Here is a 21799-nt window from a genome sequence, read left to right on the forward strand (position 1 = left end):
ATGTTGGCATTTTGAGTTTGTCTCAATTAAATTTTTTATTTTTTGTGCACTGCCAGTCAGGGGTGCCAATAATTGGAGCCCACTATACATTAGTTAATGCCAATGCTTCAAATAACATTGTAAAGTGTGACCAATTAAATACATTCTCCTCCAGGCTCCATAACAAAAGACAAATGGACTGTTCTTGCTAACGTCGTTCCTTACCCAATCATTATACAGCCTTCCTTTTTAATTGCAACATTATAATCTAAATAACTTTTTTTGCATACATGCAACAGTATCTTTAACAGCATGAGCCCATCTTGACCCTCTAAATATTCCATATGAAGAAATACTCAATATTTTTTCGAATATTTTTAAGTTAAATTCCAGAGTCTTTCATCGAAAAATACTGTATATCTGAACTTGATTAAAACAGATTGACCAGTTGTACATAAATCAGGACATCATCTCAAGGTAATAAGGTCCAGAAGTATTTGCAAGTACCTTGTGATCTGTGCCAGTGAATGCCAGTGAATTGAACTTTATCATCATCTGCTTTCATGCTAGTCGTCTGCTGGTGTGTTTCTGTCTCTGTTCAGGAGTCAAACAGGTGGCTGCTCCAGTCAGCTGGGACTCATGGCCTTAATATGAGTCATAGGATGGTTCAAAACAACAACAAGGAGCTATGGGTTCTGCACAGGGGTTTTGTGCATGCAGACAGATGGGCCCAGGGGGCGTGTATAGACTCTTGACAGAATGTGAGGAGTGTGGGACGGTAGCTGATGATTTGCAGTTTACAGTGAATTATGAAGTGTCCCATTCTATGTATTTTTTACCCTGAGTGTACGTCACAACTTGCCTCAAGAAATTGAAGTCACTGAGCTCAAATATTTTGCTGTAACCTACACTCTTTATTAGGAACATTTTTACTTTATTACACCTACTTATTCATGCGATTATCTATCTAAGCCGATTGTGTGGCAGCAGTCCAATGCTTTCTTTGACCGTGGAATGATTGTTGGTGGTAGACAGGGTGGTTTGAGTATCTCAGAAACTGCTGATCTCCTGGGATTTTAATTCACAGTAGTTTCTAGAGTTTGCAAAGAATGGTGCAAAAAACTAAAATAAAATCCAGTAAGCAGCAGTTCTGCTGACAGAAACGCCAGACTAGTCAAAGCTGACAGGACGGTGACAATAATGCAAATAACCACACATTACAACAGTTGTATGCAGGAGAGCATCTTAACACAGAATGCATCATAACTCTAAATGGATAGCCTACAGCAGTAGAAGTCTGAAAGATAAGTCTAATAAATACCTAATAAAGTGCTCACTGAGTGTATAGCCTACTTGCATATGTTTGTGAATGCTGTTCTGTGTTGGGTGTGTGTCCCAGGTGTGTTAGGTTCTGTGTTTCCTGTTATCTGATTTGTCTAAGTCTTTAGCGTTTCCTTTTATTTTTTCCCTCATTGCACACTGTAGTCTGTCTGTCAGTTCATTCATTCCCTGTCGTTTCACCTGTTTCCCACTTCCTGATTGTTTCCCACGCCTGATTGTCCTTTCCCTCTCATTACCTGTGTATAAAAACCCCTGTGTTTGTGTAGTTTGTTGGCAGATTGTTATGTGTCATGACCATACTCTCCAGTGTTTCTTTCTGATTGATTTCTGTTAAGACCCATTTTGTCTTAGACTTGCACCTCTTGATTTATCCTTCTGTTCTGATTCGACCCATAGTTTTTCGACCCTGTTTGGCTTATTGGTGTTTTGTTTCTGGATTCTGTTTTTGTTTGGACTGCCCGTGTGTTATCGACCCTTTCCCTGTGACATCGACTTTGTCTTGGATTATCCCTACTATATCTCTTTGCTGTTGTACTGACCCATTGCCTGGACTCTTGTTTACTCTTGTTCCTCCCTGTCTCCTCAGGTTATGGGGATCGATGAGGGAGCTGGGCACAGTGTCGTTCTAGGGGCAGGTACTGTACATACACATGGGTGCGCGTGTGCGCACACACACCCACTACTCATTGGCAGACTGTGGGATGTTTGTTGGTGCCAGAGAGGGTGGTGTGAGAAACTGTTTATCTCATGGGATTTTAACGCATAAAAGTCTCTAGAGTTCGCAAAGAATGGTGCGAAAAACAAAAAACATGTCATGGTGAGGTAATACCTATGGTGCTCATTGGCTTCACCTGGTTGTCATTATTGGCAGAGGATTTTTCCCCCTCCTAAAGAGTATTTAAGGCCAGTGCGGGCAGTCTACCAATGCTTTTGTGTTAACTGTGCGCTCTGACACAAAGCCGGTAATGCACAAGGTAGACTCGGTGAGAGTTAAGAGTCGGGTACTGTGCTGGTGTGTGTTTCGCTGTCAAGAAACAAAAAAGATTAAAAGGTAAGGAAGGCGTTCAGCTGGTGTTGTGTTCGCTGGCGCCTTCCTCAAAGGTTTTGGTTTTCTTTTTTCTTTCTTTGGACTCGTGTGAGTCAGTGGTTGGGGGACGTTGTCCCATGGTATGTATTTTGCTTTGCGTTTTGGTCCCGAGCTGCGTCTCGAGGTTTTATTTTCGTGCCTAGCCTTTTTTCCCGGCTAGGTCAGTGGTGCGGTTCATCCTGTTTTAAAAGGGTTGATTTGTTTTCTTATAGCCGTTTTTTGGCTTTTCTCTTTTCCTTCTAATGTTCAGTTTCTGTTGTGTATATCCCATTCCCGTTGTTCCCTGGGATCTAGTGAGGAACACGTTCGCGTGTTCGTTTTAGAGGGTTTTATCCTCAGTCGCATCTGGCTCTCCGCCCAGCCCCAACCAAACAAAACATCTAGTGAGCAGCAGTTCTGCAGGCAAAAATGCCTTGTTAATGAGAGAGGTCAGAGGAGAAAGGCCAGACTGGTCGAATATGACAGACATTACAATAGTGGTATGCAGAAGAGCAATTCTGAACACCAAGTCTATAAGTCTATAAACTGAGTCTAGTAAATACCTAATAAAGTGATAGAACATGATTCAATCCATGCTGTAGATGCATTCTGACTATGATACAAATAATTCTGAGGACACATAATGAACATGCATAACAATGACAAATGACAGTTGTAGCAGCCAGCAATGTAGGCTCACTAGTCTAACCAGTCTAACTGAAACCATGTTTGATACTCATTCATTATTCACTTTGGCAACAAGCAAGAACTCCTCTGCGAATAAAATACACTAAATGCAGGAAGTGTTTTGAAGTATGTTACCTGACTCAGATAGTCAGCATCTCTCATTCTGAATCCACGGTGAAACATTTGAAATGTAAGTTAACTTTTTTGCTTGCTTACAGACAGTTCATGTCTTTTAAGGATGCATTATTGGCACTCACCTTGCACTTATTCTAAGGATTTGATGGATGGCGAGTCCATGCTTATTTATCTTAATTTTAGTTCACCTCCTTTAATCTTTCAAGGCATCATCAGCACAATGCTTCAAAATTAGTGTTAGCTAGTAAGCTGTTAAAGCAACCCATGTTATGCTGTAGTAATAAATATGAAAGCCTATCATTCTTTTAATTATTATTTTTTCTCTATTGTAGTCAATTTCCTGATAGAACTTTGTGATAAAAGCATTGAAGCTATTTGAAATCCCAGCTGGAACCAGCTTCTGCTCCAGCTGGACGGTCTGTTACTTGTACCAAGCTGCTCCATCAGCTGGACAGGGTCTTGCCAGTATGGTTGTTTTATCTACCAGCTTGTTACGAGTTTGACCATCTCCAAATTAGCTTCAAACCAGCTGGTCCAGCGAAAAACCAGAATAGAATCAAGCTGGCATTTCCACCAGGGTTTTAAACAATTTTACAATGGCTGTAGCTATGAGGAATATGTTTTATATTTGCTGGTGGAGGCTGTATATAATAACCTTGCACCTTGCACCTAGCAGAAACCATGGGTGTGAGAGGACTCACAAGTTACATTGAAGGAAATAAGAAACAGTTTTATGAGGAACGAAAGCTAAAAAACACCAAACTTGTAATTGATGGAAACAGCTTGCTCTGCAACTTTCACGTCAAATCAGGCTTGGACCAGCGGCACGGGGGAGACTATGAATCCTTCGCAAACATCATCCAACAATTCTTTGATGCCCTTACCACCTGCAACATAGAGCCCTTTGTCGTGATGGATGGGGCGATTGATTACAGTGGCAAGAAATTTCCAACACTAAAAGAGCGAGTCCAGGGCAGGATCGAGTTGGCTAGCAAGATGTCAAGTGGGAAGGCAAGGCAGTCCCAAGTTTCTCCCTTCACACTCCTCTCCAGAGCGGTCTTCAGACAGAAGCTGTCCAGCCTTAATGTCCCCTTTATCTACTGCATGTTTGAGGCTGACCAAGAGGTTGCCTGCTTGGCCAATAAGTGGAACTGTGCAGTGCTAAGCAAGGACAGTGATTTCTATATCTTCGACTTGAAGGGTGGGTACCTCCCATACGAGTTTTTCGAGTGGCACAACATCAGCATGTGCCAGGAGACCAAGGAAAGGTACATTCCAGTCTCCCATTTCTCCATCAACAATTTCTGTGCCTGCTTCAATAACATGAACAAAGAGCTGCTCCCTCTCTTTGCGGTGATTGTTGGCAATGACTACACCAGCCCAAGGTCCATGGATGCGTTTTTCAGCCGGGTTAACTTCTCGCAAGTGGCCCAGCCTGCACACTGGTGGATGCACGCCCGCATTGATGGCCTGCTCCATTGGCTGTCCCAATTCCCTGGGCCGGAGGAAGCGATGGATGAAGTTCTTGTCCGAGACAGTGCCCAGGATATCACTCAGGATATAATCTCCGGAATGCAGGAGTACAAAGTCTCCCACAGCAACCTGGCGCAGTACTTCATGCACGGAGCTTCAGTGGACAACCTGGCAAAATACTACACACCAGCCAACCTCCCGGAGCCTGTGAGACACTTGCCCGAATGGCTCCTGGATAGACTGTCCAGGGGCCACTTGCCCTCTTTCATTCTTGATGTCCTGGTGCTGCAGAAAACCATACTGGGAGTGCAGGTGGAGAACTGCCAGCTTCCCAGCAGCCACACAACCTCCCTGCCAATCCGCCAGGTCTTCTATGGCCTGCTTCTGGATGGGAATAGGAAGCTTCTCCAGGGGCAAGGCAGCGAGCAGGGAGAGACCACAAATCCAACCGAGGGCAGCCCGCTTTACCATGTGCAGGAGTTTGACAGGCAGGGTCTCAAATTCCAGGGAGCCTCCATTGACGCCATTCTTCCAAGTGGGATCCAGCAGCTGCCTCTGGAGAAACTGAATGAGGTAGCTACGCTTAGTCATTGTGTCAGTGAAGCTTTTTGAGCCCTTCACACCTTCTTCAAAAAATACTATGTGGGTCCTTTAATGAGCATTTAGTTCAAATTCAGCCTTATTGCACATCCTTCCTCATCCGCACAGTTAACCAGTTATTCCAGCTAAGTAGTACCATTCTTACGATGTGAGAATTTGAGTTTATTGCTCTCACCTCAGAGCCAAAGGACATTTCTCTCAATGTTCTCTCTCCTTGCAGTACTCAATAACTAGGCATTAAACCCCTTGACCTAAATTTGATGCCCAAAGATATTGTATTAATTTGCATCATACCATATGAATGATGGAGAGATCCAAATCACTTCTGATTGCTTGACTATGTTTCATGTACTCACTTGTTTTGTAGGTGCCTTTACCTGTCCGACTCCAGGTTCTCCTGGAGACTCTGGGAGCAGACGAGTCCATTACTATAGCCGATCGCCCCCACCTCAATTTACCTGTGTGTGTTACCTGCTACTGGCTAAGCAGCTCCAAGCCCAAACCTAACCTGCAGATGGTCCAGGCTCTGCTGCTGGGCATTGTGTATGGAGAACTCTGCAGACTTGGAGGCAGCCAGAGAGGTACAGCAAATTGTAAGGCATACTGTCCCTCATATATGCTAGGGATTACTGTATTTTTAGTATTATTATTTAATAGTAATAATAAATTCAATTTATATAGCGCTTCTCATTTGCGGTGGCAAATCTTTCCAGCAGATTTTATAGATTTTAAAAGCAAGGCCTGTTGGCAAAAAAAAAGGCTTTAAAAGCATCAGTAGATGGGGTAGTTCTAAAATCATCAGGGAGGGTGAGGGGCTCACGAGCAGAAGGTCTCCCTTTGTCCAGATGTAGGGGGAACCTGAAGCTGTAGGGAACAACATTTTATCGACATACACAGGCACACGATCACATCAAATCTTGTAAAATCTAGTTTTCCAGGAAGTGGATGAAAAACACTTTGCCATGTATTATACACTAAGATGTGTTTGTATGGGTATGAAGAATTTATTAAATTGAGGAAAAAGTACATTTTCATTTCAGCTTGCCTTTAAGTGTAATTAAGAAAAAGTTCTGGGATTGCACTCGTGGTTGGAATGAAAACCAGCCCACAAATTGATACCCCAGAAGCAAGATTCAGAACCAATAGTGCATGCATTGTGTAACTTATATTGGGACAGTGCATTCGGTTAACTGTGCCTGGACATACATTTTATCTATATCAGTTTAAGTTATCATTGGCACTAGTGAACATTCTATCATCTGTAGAACGCAATGTATCATATACACAAAAGATAGGCAGTACAATACCACATCTGTAGTTGGTTACACATTTCCTTATGTGTACATTGAACTGTATATGTATAATGCTGCATACATTCCACAATGGTATGGAAATAATGTACCCAATGCAATAGCATGACTCCCGTGCTGTTTGTTCTTTGCCTTTGTTCCTTGTCTCCCTTAGTGCAGCATTGGTTGATTTCACAGTTATGTTGATTTCAGAGTTCTGTAGGAAGCTCAATGGCTCATCTGAACTGATGTCACTGACAGTAATGACAGTCACTGATGCCCAGACGGGTGGTGTTACATCATCGGTAATGGTCAACACAACTCTCTCCCTCTAGGCCCAGCGGCTGAGTACCCAGGCGTGAGGGCAGTCTGTAATAGGCTGGGCAGGCTACGGGTCAGAGCGAATGAGAGGAGAGGGCCTGATTTGGATGTGGCCCATGCTTACAGCCAGTGGCAGTCCTGCCTGTGGATGAGCATCTACCTGAACCAGCTGCTCTGCTGTCCACTTCCAGAGCCAGAGTGTGCCTGGTACAGAATGCCTGACTGTGCCCTTTCTCACAAAGGGCTGTTTACCCTTTCAGATAAAACAATATTCCAGGAGAAGTAGTCAGGAGAAACATGAAAGCTCAAATTGTCAAAAACAAGTATGGCTTGTTTGTTATTTTCTTACCTGATACTTTCACAAATAATACGTTTTTGACAATTTTACAAATAATGTTAGTGAGTTATTAATTCCACAAATCCAAGAATTCCAGAGGTGTTGTGCCATGAATTTGTATTTGCTATTCACATGATCACTGCAATGATCTAACCCCCTATTGTTGACACTCCCAATCATGAGCAGTTCAGGTCTTCTGAGTGAAAGGCTCTTGGTGAAGGCGTGAATTCGCTCGTGCCCAGGTCATGCAGACTTTCGTGTCTCTCTTGGGACAGGCTGTACAGTGGGACATTCGTGCACGGTGCTGTGGTGGAGATGAAGTGGGGCAGTACCCCAGAGGACCTGCTGATGGGAGCCCCCTTTCCTGCACAGCTCTACAGGGACATCCAAGTGGCGGTGCAGCGCTCTGTGGGTGCTGACTTTTTCAGACCCCCGTCCAGGAAGTGGGTGAATGCCAGTAAGAAAGTTCAGGGGGTTGGAGCCACATAGAGGTTTTGCTCCTCCAACATGTATGCTCTACAAGATGATGGTGTTGATGAATAGTAGCAGCACTAATTTTTAATGTTGCAGTTTTAGGAGGAGACTGTAGCAGGTTTCGGAGAAGACAAATTGTAATTTGTAATTACACCTTAGGAAATGTTTGCCAATTTGCACTGTACTGAGAATTACATTTTATTACTATAGCTGGAAAGAGTTTACTTTTGCAATTCATTCAGATATCATTTATCTTTTTAATACTGCATGTACATGCACAAGTATTACAGTATAATGCACATGTTTCTATGCACAGGTAATACCGTTTATATGTACAGGTATTACCGTATAATGCACAGGTATTAGAGCATTACAGGAAAAGACTCCTTGCCAGCGGTGGATGCACCAATTTCTAAACCAGAGATGCCAAAAATGATGAAAGCTTGATTTTGGGGAAATCTATTTTTTATTACAGTACACATCACTTTGGCACTATTCTCACAAGTTTGTGCTAAATTTTCAAAATCTTAGACACAAGACTGAAAAGGGTAACACTGCACTTCCAAACTTTGGTTTGAACCAACATTGGTTCAAACAAATTTATTGTGAAATACTCATAAATAAGTAAACAATCAACAAAGCAAAAGTGACCAAACTTAACTATTCAAAATGCTGCTTACCTAGGCAGTTCGATCCCCGCCCGGGCTGTGTCGAAGTGTCCCTGAGCAAGACACCTAACCCCCAAATGCTCTCGACGAGCTAGTCGGTGCCTTGCATGGCAGCCAATCACCGTCGGCGTGTGAGTGTGTGTATCAATGGGTGAATGAGAAGCATCAATTGTACAGCGCTTTGGATAAAGGCGCTATATAAATGCCAACCATTTACCATTCCAATCACAAGACAAAATCAGACTAAACCGTCAAACTGTCAGAGTTGAGCAAGCTGGTTCCTCCAAAACTCTTAAAGCTTCATGCCAAAAGTATACCAATATGTATGCGGCCTATAATCAATATATATCACATGTATGCTGCCTATTACTCATGTAATCAATATGTAAGCCAATTAACCTATATCATTAATTACAGATGAGCTTATGGAAACGCAAGAAACCACCATTAATCAAATATTAAAGTATGATTGAGTATGTCTGTATATTTTCAAACTGATTAACTGCTAATTTGTGCTAGAAGTATAGTGACCCATATGTAACCTGAATTGAATAAAATAATGTGTATGCTTAAAAGGAAAATTGGAAAGTACAGAATAACACCATGTTTTGCATCATTAATCTTTTATGATTCCTTTTTGTTAAAAAACAGCTTGCAGGGCAGGATGTCTTGCGTTGTGGGGGTGGGCTACCTTTGTCGAGGACAGTTTGCAGAACAGCTGTATGCCTGTACAATGCGATAAGAACATTTATTTTTAAGAATAGCTTATGATGCAAAATATCATTTCTTTTTGAGCTTATGATGCAAAATGTCAATTATTTTGGACAAGAGAACATTTCAGAATAGCTTACAAAACAAGTGTCATCTTTAAAGAAAACATTCATTTTTAGAGAATAGCTTACCAAGCAAAATTGTGACGAGAGAACATTTATTTTTAAATAGCTCACAAAGCAAAATTATAATTTGGGCGATTGCCACAATGATGTTGGCACCCAAGAGTGCTGAAATCATTGTGGCGTGTCAGAGATCAGCTGGTATTTTTTAGGAGGAGTTATAGAAGTGTATAAAATGGGTGTGAAACCAACAATTGACGTTCAGTTCTGCAGAATTGACCCGGCTTTGTGCACTTGTACTAATAAAGTCTGATTTTCCCGAAGAGCTTGCTGAACAAAATCAGAATTCTGTGAAAAAAAATGTCAACATACTGTGGGTTTGTTTCAGTTTTTTTTTGTTTTTTTGCAAACACATTTTTTGAGAGTTTACTTTTTTAGAATTTTGCATATGGACTGTATGTGGAGGCTGTATATAATAACCTTGCCCCTTGCCCCTAGCAGAAACCATGGGTGTGAGAGGACTCACAAGTTACATTGAAGGAAATAAGAAACAGTTTTATGAGGAACGAAAGCTAAAAAACACCAAACTTGTAATTGATGGAAACAACTTTTTCTGCAACTTGTACATCAAATCAGGCTTGGACCAGCGGCACGGGGGAGACTATGAATCCTTCGCAAACATCATCCAACAATTCTTTGAGACCCTTACCACCTGCAACATAAAGCCCTTTGTCGTGATGGATGGGGCGATTGATTACAGTGGCAAGAAATTTCCAACACTAAAAGAGCGAGCCCAGGGCAGGGTCGAGGATGCTGGCAAGATATCAACTGGGAAGTCAAAGCAGTCCCAAGTTTCTCCCTTCACACTCCTCTCCAGAACGGTCTTCAGACAGAAGCTGGCCAGCCTTAATGTCCCCTTTATCCACTGCATGTTTGAGGCTGACCAAGAGATTGCCTGCTTGGCCAATGAGTGGAACTGCGCAGTGCTAAGCAAGGACAGTGATTTCTATATCTTCGACTTGAAGGGTGGGAGGGTGATCCATAACACTTCTGTTTGCTTGACTATGTTTCATGTACTCACTTGTTTTGTAGGTGCCTTTACCTGTCCGACTCCAGGTTCTCCTGGAGACTCTGGGAGCAGACGAGTCCATTACTATAGCCGATCGCCCCCACCTCAATTTACCTGTGTGTGTTACCTGCTACTGGCTAAGCAGCTCCAAGCCCAAACCTAACCTTCAGATGGTCCAGGCTCTGCTGCTGGGCATTGTGTATGGAGAACTCTGCAGACTTGGAGGCAGCCAGAGAGGTACAGCAAATTGTAAGGCATACTGTCCCTCATATATGCTAGGGATTACTGTCTTTTTAGTATTATTATTTAATAATAATAATAAATTCAATTTATATAGCGCTTCTCATTTGCAGTGGCAAATCTTTAAGCAGATTTTATAGATTTTAAAAGCAAGGCCTGTTGGCAAAAAAAAGGTTTTAAAAGCATCAGTAGATGGGGTAGTTCTAAAATCATCAGGGAGGGTAGTTCCAGAGGTGAGGGGCTCACGAGCAGAAGGTCTCCCTTTGTCCAGATGTAGGGGGAACCTGAAGCTGTAGGGAACAACATTTTATCAACATACACAGGCACACGATCACATCAAATCTTGTAAAATCTAGTTTTCCAGGAAGTGGATGAAAAACACTTTGGCGTGTATTATACACCAAGATGTGTTTGTATGGGTATGAAGAATTGATTAAATTGAGGGAAAAGTACATTTTCATTTCAGCTTGTCTTTAAGTGTAATTAAGAAAAAGTTCTGGGATTGCACTCATGGTTGGAATGAAAACCAGCCCACAAATTGATACCCCAGATGCAAGATTCAGAACCAATAGTGCATGCATTGTGTAACTTATAGTGCATCCGGAAAGTATTCACAGCGCTTCACTTTTCCCACATTTTGTTATGTTACAGCCTTATTCCAAAATGGAATAAATTCATTTTTTTCCTCAACATTCTACACACAACACCCCATAATGACAGCATGAAAGAAGTTTTTTTTGAAATTTTTGCTAATTTATTAAAAATAAAAAACTAAGAAATCACCTGTACATAAGTATTCACAGCCTTTGCTCAATACTTTGTTGATGCACCTTTAGCAGCAATTACAGCCTCAAGTCTTTTTGAATATGATGCCACAAGCTTGGCACACCTATCTTTGGGCAGTTTCGCCCATTCCTCTTTGCAGCACCTCTCAAGCTCCATCAGGTTGGATGGGGAGAGTCGGTGCACAGCCATTTTCAGATGTCTCCAGAGATGTTCAATCGGATTCAAGTCTGGGCTCTGGCTGGGCCACTCAAGGACATCCACAGAGTTGTCCTGAAGCCACTCCTTTGATATCTTGGCTGTGTGCTTAGGGTCGTTGTCCTGCTGAAAGATGAATCGTCACCCCAGTCTGAGGTCAAGAGCGCTCTGGAGCAGGTTTTCATCCAGGATGTCTCTGTACATTGCTGCATTCATCTTTGCCTCAATCCTGACTAGTCTCCCAGTTCCTGCTACTGAAAAACATCCCCACAGCATGATGCTGCCACCACCATGCTTCACTGTAGGGATGGTATTGGCCAGGTGATGAGCGGTGCCTGGTTTCCTCCAAACCTGATGCCTGGCATTCACGCCAAAGATTTCAATCTTTGTCTCATCAGACCAGAGAATTTTGTTTCTCATGGTCTGAGAGTCCTTCAGGTGCCTTTTGGCAAACTCCAGGCGGGCTGCCATGTGCCTTTTACTAAGGAGTGGCTTCCGTCTGGCCACTCTACCGTACAGGCCTGATTGGTGGATTGCTGCAGAGATGGTTGTCCTTCTGGAAGTTTCTCCTCTCTCCACAGAGGAACGCTGGAGCTCTGACAGAGTGACCATCGGGTTGTTGGTCACCTCCCTGACTAAGGCCCTTCTCCCCCGATTGCTCAGTTTAGACAGGCGGCCAGCTCTAGGAAGAGTCCTGGTGGTTCCGAATGTTATATACTGTAGGCAACAGAAAAGATGCATTTAATTAAAATGAAGTGAGAAAGGATAAGACATTTTATGTATTAATTAATGATTGGATAACCTTGCCCTTGGATAAGGATTGGCTGAGCGTGCCAGGTTAAATAGCGCCACCCTGTGCATTTGGCGCGCTCTCAAGTTGAATGCCTGAATATATGCTCCTTGTCTGTTTTGCAAGTGCTGAGCATGAACCGTGATTTTTGGGTTAGCAAATAAAAAGAACTAAGTAAAAGAACCCGTCTTTGTGTTTACCTTCATTTTGAGTAGATACATGACAAGGTTGGCGACGAGGATTCGGATTAGTATCTTTTTTATATGAAACGGAAAACCTCCGTCTTGACTCAGTAAGCCAAGAACTGAAATTGAGAGCAGCAACATGGCGTTGTACAGCAGTGACGCAGGATACATTTTTGACGAAACGGCAGAAACGTTCGAAAACTACGAGGAAAGACTTACGCAATTTTCGTCAGCTAACAACATTGAAGATGACCGAAAGCGCAGTATTTTTATCGGTGGTAGGCCCTAACACTTTTTCAGTGTAAAAAGATTTGGTAGCACCGAGCAAAGTGAGCGAAACGCCACTCGACAATTTGTTAAAAGTAATGAGAGACTTTTATACGCCAAAGAAGAACGTGTTAGCCGAAAGGTACACTTTTCGAAATCGCCGTCAACAGGTTGGAGAGTCTTTTGCAGACTACATAGCTAGCTTAAAAGGGCTAGCAAGCACATGCGATTTTGGCACGGGTCTGGAAGACCAGCTGCGAGATCAGTTCGTCTTCGGCATTTCCAGCAAGGAACTGCGCCGAAAACTACTGAACGCAGCCAGTGATAACGAATTAACGTGGCCGAAAATGATCCAGATAACAAATAACTTCGAGTGCACCAGCATTGGCTTGCAGTCCATCCAGAGGGGACCGTCATCACCGCACCTACGAGCTGACCATGTAGGCCTGCAGCAACGGGGGGCGAAGCAGCGCGAGTTCAGAATGGGGAGAACGGAGCCAAGAAGCAACACCGGCAGCGAGTGCCATCGATGCCTGGGAAAAGGGCATGCACCAGGCGACCGCCGGTTTAAAGAGTTCCATTGTCGAGGATGCGGCAAGACGGGACATTTGGAGCGAGCTTGCAAGACCAAGCACCCCGACCTCCACGCCACCGCCAAGGAGCAGCAGCGGCGGCAGACTGGTGGGTCGGCGAGCCGTTCTTTTCATTCTCGAAGCGGTCCAGAAGTGAACTTTGTGGACAAAACGGAGAGCACGACTGAAGGTACTGTGACTTTGCAAACTAATGCAACCAACGAACGAACTAAATTGGGACTTTATGTAGTGAAAACAAACTGTGAGTATGTGAAACCGTATAAAGTTATGGTGAGATGTAATGGAGTTAGGATGTACATGGTAGATACTGGGGCAGCAATGTCTGTCATCTCTGAAAGCTTGTATTGCTCCAAGTTTAGAAATGTGCAATTTCAACCATGCAATCTTACTTTGAAAACGTACACTGATCAACTGTTAGACTTGATGGGCAAAATCAGGGTGAATGTACAATGTGAAAAGCAGCAATTGCAACTGACATTGCTTGTTTCACGTGGTAAGGGTCCAGCGCTTATGGGTCGCGATTGGATTCGAGTTCTAAATCTAGACTGGTCTAAAGTAAATCGCGTAGATGACCCAGTGGAACATTTGTGCGCTGTTCACAAATCAGTGTTCAGTTCAGAGCTAGGCTGTGCAAAAGGTGTAACCGCCACACTGCGAGTGTCACCAGATGCCAGACCGAAATTTTGCAAAGCGAGACCAGTGCCGTACGCACTGCGCGAAGCTGTTGACAAGAAACTAATTGAACTCGAGCAACGGGGAGTCATTTCTCCTGTACCGCACAGCGAATGCGCTGCGCCGCTCGTTTGCATTCCAAAGCGTGATGGGTCAGTCCGCCTATGCGAAGATTACAAATTAACCATAAATCCGTGGCTTGATATAGATCAATATCCGCTACCGAAAACACAACACCTGTTCTCCACATTGGCAGGTGGGAAGCATTTTACGAAACTTGACTTGACTCAGGCGTATACGCGGTTGCAGTTGAATGAGAGAAGTAAACCATTTCTTACCATTAACACGCAACGAGGCCTATACGTTTACAACAGATTGCCATATGGGGTCGCTAGCGCGCCCGCAATATTTCAATTTACTATGGACCAGATATTGCAAGGTCTTGAAGGTGTCGTGTGCTATTTAGACGACATATTGAGAACTGGAAAAGACAAATGAACACCTGTTTAATTTTAAAAGGGTTTTGCAAAGACTGCAAGAACGTGGCCTTAGAGTAAACAAGGAAAAATGCGTTTTCTTTGAGAAAAGTGTAACATACCTAGGGCATGTTATTGATTCAGAGGGGCTGCCCCCCATGAAGGAGAAAACTGAAGCAATTGACAAAGCGCCTGTGCCTAAAAACGTGACAGAGTTAAGGTCATTCCTAGCTATGACCAAACCTGTCTAGTGAAATTAAGCCGATGACGGAGTTATTGCGTAAGGACAGAGAGTGGAAATGGTCTGATCAATGCCAGGCAGCTTTTGAATGTACTAAAGCCAGTGTTAACTCATTACAACCCCAAATTTCCAGTGATTTTGGCTTGCGATGCTTCTCCTTACGGAGTCGGGGCAGTAATTTCGCACCAGTTACCTGATGGCAGTGAGAAACCCATTGATTATGCGTCGCACACGCTAACTAAAACCGAGGTTAACTATGCACAAATAGAAAAGGAGGCGCTGGGAATCATTTTGGGTGTAACAAAATTTAATGAGTACTTGTATGGGCGTAAATTCACTTTATCCACTGATCATAAACCGTTAGTGAAGATTTTTGGACCTAAAACGGGTGTTCCTACACTAGCTGCAGCTAGACTGCAAAGGTGGTGACTTATTTTTGCTTCTTATCACTACGAAATACAGTACAAGCCCTCATTGCAACATGGCAATGCCGAGTAGATCTTCTATCCATCTGTCTTATCAGGGTGTCGTTTTTGGACATGGTACCAATCTGAGCTCAAGAGATAGCTAATCAAACAAAATGTGATGCAGTGTTACAGAAAGTGAAACACTTTACTTTAAACGGATGGCTAAAGCATGTGACTGATGCTGAGCTGAAGCCCTACTTTGTGAGAAATTCAGAGCTTACTGTTGAAAGGGATTGTGTAATGTGGGGTTTCCGGGTTATTGTACTGGAGGTCTTAAAACCACAAATGTTGAAAGAATTTGGCAACAATCACCTGGGAATAGTGAAAATGAAGGCCGTAGCCATTTTTGGTGGCCAAATCTTGATTCAGACAGAGAATCACTTATCAGTACATGTCAGACATGTCAGTTGGAGAGGAATCAGCCAGCCACAGCTGCTGTGCATAATTGGAATTGGCTTAACACTCCGTGGCAGAGAACCATTTGCATTTTGCGCAGAATGGAAAGCACGATTTCCTAGTTGTCACTGATAGCTATTCTCGTTGGCCTGAGATTGCACTTATGTCCAGTACCACAGCTGAAAAGACCATAGAGGTGTTACGGGGATACTTTGCTACGTGGGGACTTCCAAGTGAGGTAGTATCCGATAACGGACCTCAATTTGTGTCAAGGGAATTTCAGACATTTTTAACGGAGCTGCAGAACGCTTAGTGCAAAAATTGAAAAGGGCATTGGAAAAAGGGAAGAGGCAACCACTGTATTCAGAATTTCCTCTTTTGCTATAGACGCACACCACAATCCACTACAGGTAAAACTCCACTACAGGTAAAACCCCAAACAACAACAAGTGTTGGTTCGAAACCACAGGGGAGGGGAAGGTGTTAAGTGGTTACAAGGTAGCATTGTGAAGGTATTGGGTCCTCTTGCATACTTGGTAAAAGTGTATGGAAAAATTTACAAGAGGCATGTAAATCAACTAATCAGTACTGAAATGTGCACCAATGTGTCGGGTGACATGGTTTCTCATGCGGATGCAATGTCCAGCAATGTGTTCTCATTCTGATGCAACTGATTTGGCAATGTCCTCAAGTGTGTCACATGCCAGTGTGGCAGGATCTGAAAATTCTAATGAATTCAATCATACTGTGAATGTAAAATTGCCGGTGTTGAATGCCCCTGTTCCTATGGCATGTCAGGAATCTGGGGAGAGACCCAAGCAGCAGATTAAGCCGCCAGATAGGTTAAATCTGTAAGAAACTAGTTTCTCTTACAGTAAATGGGAAAATTTAATGGGAGTGCTTTCTGAGAAACTGGTTTCAGATTTCAGGGGAGGAGTGTTATATACTCCAGGCTACAGAAAAGATGCGTTTAATTAAAATGAAGTGAGAAAGGATAAGACATTTTATGTATTAATTAATAATTGGATAACCTTGCCCTTGGATAAGGATTGGCTGAGCGTGCCAGGTTAAATAGCGCCACCCTGTGCATTTGGCGCGCTCTCAAGTTGAATGCCTAAAAATATGCTCCTTGTCTGTTTTGCAAGTGTTGAGCATGAACCGTGCTTTTTGGCTTAGCAAATAAAAAGAACTAAGTAAAAGAACCCGTCATTGTGTTTACCTTCATTTTGAGTAGATACATGACACATGATTTCCAGATGCACTGTATATTGGGACAGTGCATTCTGTTAACTGTGCCTGGACATACATTTTATCTATATCAGTTTAAGTTAGAATGTTCACCAGTGCCAATGATATCATCTGTAGTACCCAATGTATCATATAAACTAAGATGAGCAGTACAATACCACATCTGTAGTTGGTTACACATTTTGTTATGTGTACATTGAACTGTATATGTATAATGCTGCATACATTCCACAATGGTATGGAAATAACGTACCCAATGCAATAGCATGACTCCTGTGCTGTTTGTTCTTTGCCTTTGTTCCTTGTCTCCCTTAGTGCTGCATTGGTTGATTTCAGTTATGTTGAATTCATTCATTGATGCCCTGACGGGTGGTGTTACATCATCGGTAATGGTCAACACAACTCTCTCCCTCTAGGCCCAGTGGCTGAGTACCCAGGCGTGAGGGCAGTCTGTAATAGGCTGGGCAGGCTACGGGTCAGAGCGAATGAGAGGAGAGGGCCTGATTTGGACGTGGCTCATGCTTACAGCCAGTGGCAGTCCTGCCTGTGGATGAGCATCTACCTGAACCAGCTGCTCTGCAGTCCACTTCCAGAGCCAGAGTGTGCCTGGTACAGAATGCCTGACTGTGCCCTTTCTCACAAAGGGCTGTTTACCCTTTCAGATAAAACAATATTCCAGGAGAAGTAGTCAGGAGAAACATGAAAGCTCAAATTGTCAAAAACAAGTATGGCTTGTTTGTTATTTTCTTACCTGATACTTTCACAAATAATGTTAGTGAATTATTAATTACACAAATCCTAGAATTCCAGGAGTGTTGTCCAATGAAGTTGTATTAGCTATTCACTATCATTATTTGTGAAAGTATCAGGTATAAGAAAATAACAAACAAGGCACACTTGTTTTTGACAATTTGACAAGTAATGTTTGTGAGTCATTAATATCACAAATCCAAGAATTCCAGAGGTGTTGTCCCATGAATTTGTATTAGCTATTCACATGATCACTGCAATGATCTAACCCCCTATTGTTGACACTCCCAATCAAGAGCAGTTCAGGTCTTCTGAGTGAAAGGCTCTTAGTTAAGTGGTGAATTAGCTCGTGCCTGGGTCATGCAGACTTTCGTGTCTCTCTTGGGACAGGCTGTACGGTGGGACATTTGTGCACGGTGCCGTGAAGGAGATGAAGGGGGGCAGTACCCCAGAGGTTCTGCTGACGGGAGCCCCCTTTCCTGCACAGCTCTACAGCGCCATCCAAGGGGCAATGTGGCACTCTGTGGGTGCTGACTTCTTTGCCCCCTCCTCCACAAAGAAGAGAAGAGGACGGAGGCCAAATAAGCGGGGCAGAGCCCCACGTGCCCAAGGTGTGGTGAACAGGTTCGCTCTGTTAACATGCGAGGATGACGATGCTGATGAAGAGTAGGCAGCACTCAGTGCCCATTTTTAAAGTTGCAGGCTTAGGCGAAGACATTGTGGCATTCCATGTGTAATTACAGCTCAGGAATTGCTTGCCCTTTTGAATTGCTTGCCCATTTGCACTGTGTCTAAAAATATATTTTAATGGCACAGCTGGATTTTTTAAACTTTTGCAATGTATTCAAATCATCAAATTCTTTTTAATGCACATACACTTCATTATGTGTATATTTCTCTTTATAGAGGTTGTATTTTAAAGCCTTAATTATTGTAACCACAATATGCGGCAGCTAAGTGCATAGAGAGGAGATCCCTTGAAATACACTTGTTTAAAAAAGGATATTGTAAAAGGGAATGAATGACCAAATATCTTTTTGATAATGTAAAGCTGACAAAAGGTAAAATAGGCTCAAATAGGTGCTGAGGATATGAACAGCTTGTTTTTATCACTTGTATTTTTAGACTGTATTTGTGCTTTGCAGTTGGAGACTGATTTTTGAAAGTTCCAAGCAGCTTAGCTTTGTATTTGAATGCATTATGTACTGGCAGCACAAATAAAATTGAGCATAGCAATGCAAACAATATGAGTCAATTTATATGGTGATACTACATACTGCCAGTCTTCACTGCCATTTGTACCACTGCAGTGGTGCAACGAGCACCATCTCATTTCTAGAAAAAAACAATATAGCTTTATGTTCTAGCCAATAAATATTTGTTGATGCTGCATTTGGGTAAGTTAAAAACTGTCCCTCATGACAAAGAGGTTTTCACTCAAACGTTTGCATGAAATGCACTGTGATATATCTCACCACAAATATATTTTCCCTGCATCCTGTATTGATGCGAATTAACTGTAAATAAAAGCTTGATTTGTATTGCTCAAGATTATGCTGCTGTGAATTCTTTCTGCTGGATTTAAGTTAAACATAGTAACAGGTGGCACCCAATGAACAACTGTTCATGGAAGTTATAGTGCTTCGCACATCTGATGGAGAACCTGATAATTACAGCCACAATAATTGTTAGTCACACCCATGTCCCATGCCCGGACAATGGCACTGTGTGATGAGCTTACGATTGTTAGTGTAGTTCATATGCATGATATGGAATGGGATTTAGCCAACAGGGACTGCCTCTGTACTGTTCCACTGTGAGTCCCAGGTGGATAGGCACTGTCTGTTAATAGCACAAAAGCACTCTCACCTGCAAACCGCAGGTCAATCTGTACAGCTGTCAGTCAGTACAGACACAATGTGAGCTGCTGTGGCATTTGGAGCTGAAGCGCTTTGCATCTTGAAATGATGAAAAGAGATTTTCTAGGAATTTCACATGGAAATGATGTGAAAATATATAACTTGGGGTCAATACAATCTAATACCCTTTGGAAGTACTAAGTATAAGCATTTGGTCATAAAATATTGGAAGGGTTATAGATTGGCTGTCCATCTGATATGTAAATTAGAAGCAGAATAAATGTATGTTTACAATAAATGCATGGTCCTATTCTGCTTCATTTCTGCATAGATTCATTGATCTGCGTCAATCTTTGTGCCAACCATAAGCCTAAATCTCAAATAATGTATAGGTCATTGAATGGATACATTTTTTTAAATCCTCCTCCAGGCTCCATAATAAAATACAACAAATGGGCTTCATTCCTTCCCCGATCGTAATCTGCCATACCATTTTTAAGCACAACAGTGCCCTCTACAGAACTTTGTTTTGTTGAGATTACGAAAATATAAGCTTTCAATCACAGCTAATCAAACAAGGTATTTTATAACGAATGTCTCTACTCAAGCTCCTCCAACTTCCCTAAATACATTATTCCAAAGGTATTTTTCTATGAAAGACATACAATTTTGTATTTCCAGGCAGGACACCATGGATCTTCATTCAAATTGAGCCACGTAGGGGCAACTGCAAAATACAAGACTGATTTGCTTTTTTTTCTCTCACTTAAGTCTCCAGCAATCATGTTTATTTGTGAAAAAAATATTCTGTGCGGGGGTAAAGAAAAAGTAGGAGAGGTTGTTGTTTTCCACAGTTGTCTACATAAACCCCTCTGTTGACATTGCTTCAATTATCCACCACTTCCAATTGTTCTTTTATATTGAGGGTGTTTTCTGATTTCAACTGCAGGAAGCCTAAATATAATTTTTAAATATTTTTAGGCATGGTCCACCTCTATGCCATGAGATATGCAAGATATGATTATTTTATTTTCTGTTATGATTTTATACTATAATTGTCTTGTTAATGTATTCTTTTATTTGTAGGTACCTAAGGTAGTCTTGGTTATGTAAATTGCATTTATCTTTTAATTTCTTATTTTTTTTTAACACAGTTTTACCTTGATTATCTCTGTCTGATAGCTGGTTCAATAATGTGGTATCTCCCAATTATTGCATTAACTTGTACCTCCTCTCTTACTGTCCACTCAATTTCTTTCCATCTGGCCTCGTAGTTGTATTTTATTCTGGGTTTATTTCCAATCCATCTACACTCACCAAGCACTTAATTAGGAACATTTTTACTTTATTACACCTACTTATTCATGTGATTATCTATCTGGCGGCAGTGCAGTGCACACAATCTTGTAGATACGGGTCAGGAGCTTCAGTTAATCTTCACATCAACCATCAGAATGGGGAAAATGTAATCTAAGTGACCCTGGAATGATTGTTGGTGGCAGACAGGATGGTGTGAGTATCTCAGAAACTGCTGATCACCTGGGATTTTCACACATACTAATCTCCGGGGTTTGCAAAGAATGGTGCATTAAAAAAATCCAGTAAAACAAACGCCTTGAAAATGAGAGATGTCAGAGGAGAATGACCAGACTGGTCAAATTACTGGTCACAGTAACACATACAACCACACATGACAACAGTGGTATGCAGAAGAGCATCTCTGCACACACAACGCACCATAACTCTAAGGCTACTTCCATCCATTATCTTAACACGCTTATCCTGAACAGGGTTGCAGGGGGGCAGGAATACACCCTGGACAGGTTGCCAGTCCATCACAGGGCACACACACCATTCACTCACACACTCATAACCACGGGCAATTTAGACTCTCCAATCAGCCTAACCTGCACTGTGGGAGGAAATTGGAGTACCCTGGAGGAAACCCACGCAAACACGAGGGGAACATGCAAAACATGTAAACTCCACACAGGGAGGCCACGGCCGACCGGGATTCAAACCCAGGACCTCCTTGCTGTGAGGCAGCAAAGCATAATGTCCAAATGATTCGCTCCCTTAACAATTATTTAAGATAAAATGAAACAAAGTGAAATTGGCAATACAATTTTACTTTCATTTTGTTAATCTCAATCAAAAAGAACTATATTGACCATCACAAGTTGGTCACAAACAGTTAAACATACCACTTAGCACTGAAAGGGCAATAATACAAAGGAATACAAACCATATGGAATGGTTGCAGACTTGCCAGGAAGAGGATGCAAGTGCATATTATCCCCACCGACATGGCAAGATGGTGAGGGAGGCCATGAGTAACCCAAGGATCGCAGTAAGAATTGCA

At 42.4% G+C, this 21799-nt stretch overlaps 1 protein-coding gene across 1 annotated transcript; it reads left to right on the forward strand.

Annotated features, from left to right (window-relative positions):
• Nucleotides 1-3212: 3212 nt before the first annotated feature.
• Nucleotides 3213-18248, forward strand: LOC133137579 (protein asteroid homolog 1-like). The gene is made up of 10 exons (XM_061255910.1): nucleotides 3213-3263; nucleotides 3885-5254; nucleotides 5673-5862; nucleotides 6906-7098; nucleotides 7504-7685; nucleotides 9840-10237; nucleotides 10320-10509; nucleotides 12985-13497; nucleotides 17245-17437; nucleotides 17969-18248. The coding sequence occupies exons 2-10, from the start codon at nucleotides 3890-3892 to the stop codon at nucleotides 18246-18248; spliced, it is 3504 nt and encodes a 1167-aa protein (XP_061111894.1). The 5' UTR covers nucleotides 3213-3263; nucleotides 3885-3889.
• The last annotated feature ends 3551 nt before the right edge of the window (nucleotides 18249-21799 follow it).

Source organism: Conger conger, chromosome 9, assembly GCF_963514075.1.
Source record: "Conger conger chromosome 9, fConCon1.1, whole genome shotgun sequence".
In the NCBI taxonomy this organism is placed as follows: domain Eukaryota; kingdom Metazoa; phylum Chordata; class Actinopteri; order Anguilliformes; family Congridae; genus Conger; species Conger conger.

Coding starts and splice junctions, on each gene's coding strand:
- LOC133137579 (XM_061255910.1), top strand. CDS start 3,890: ATGGGTGTGAGAGGACTCACAAGTTACATTGAAGGAAATAAGAAACAG. Junction 7,099..7,503: donor CCAGAGCCAGAGTGTGCCTG/GTACAGAATGCC, acceptor CTCTTGGGACAG/GCTGTACAGTGGGACATTCG. Junction 17,438..17,968: donor CCAGAGCCAGAGTGTGCCTG/GTACAGAATGCC, acceptor CTCTTGGGACAG/GCTGTACGGTGGGACATTTG.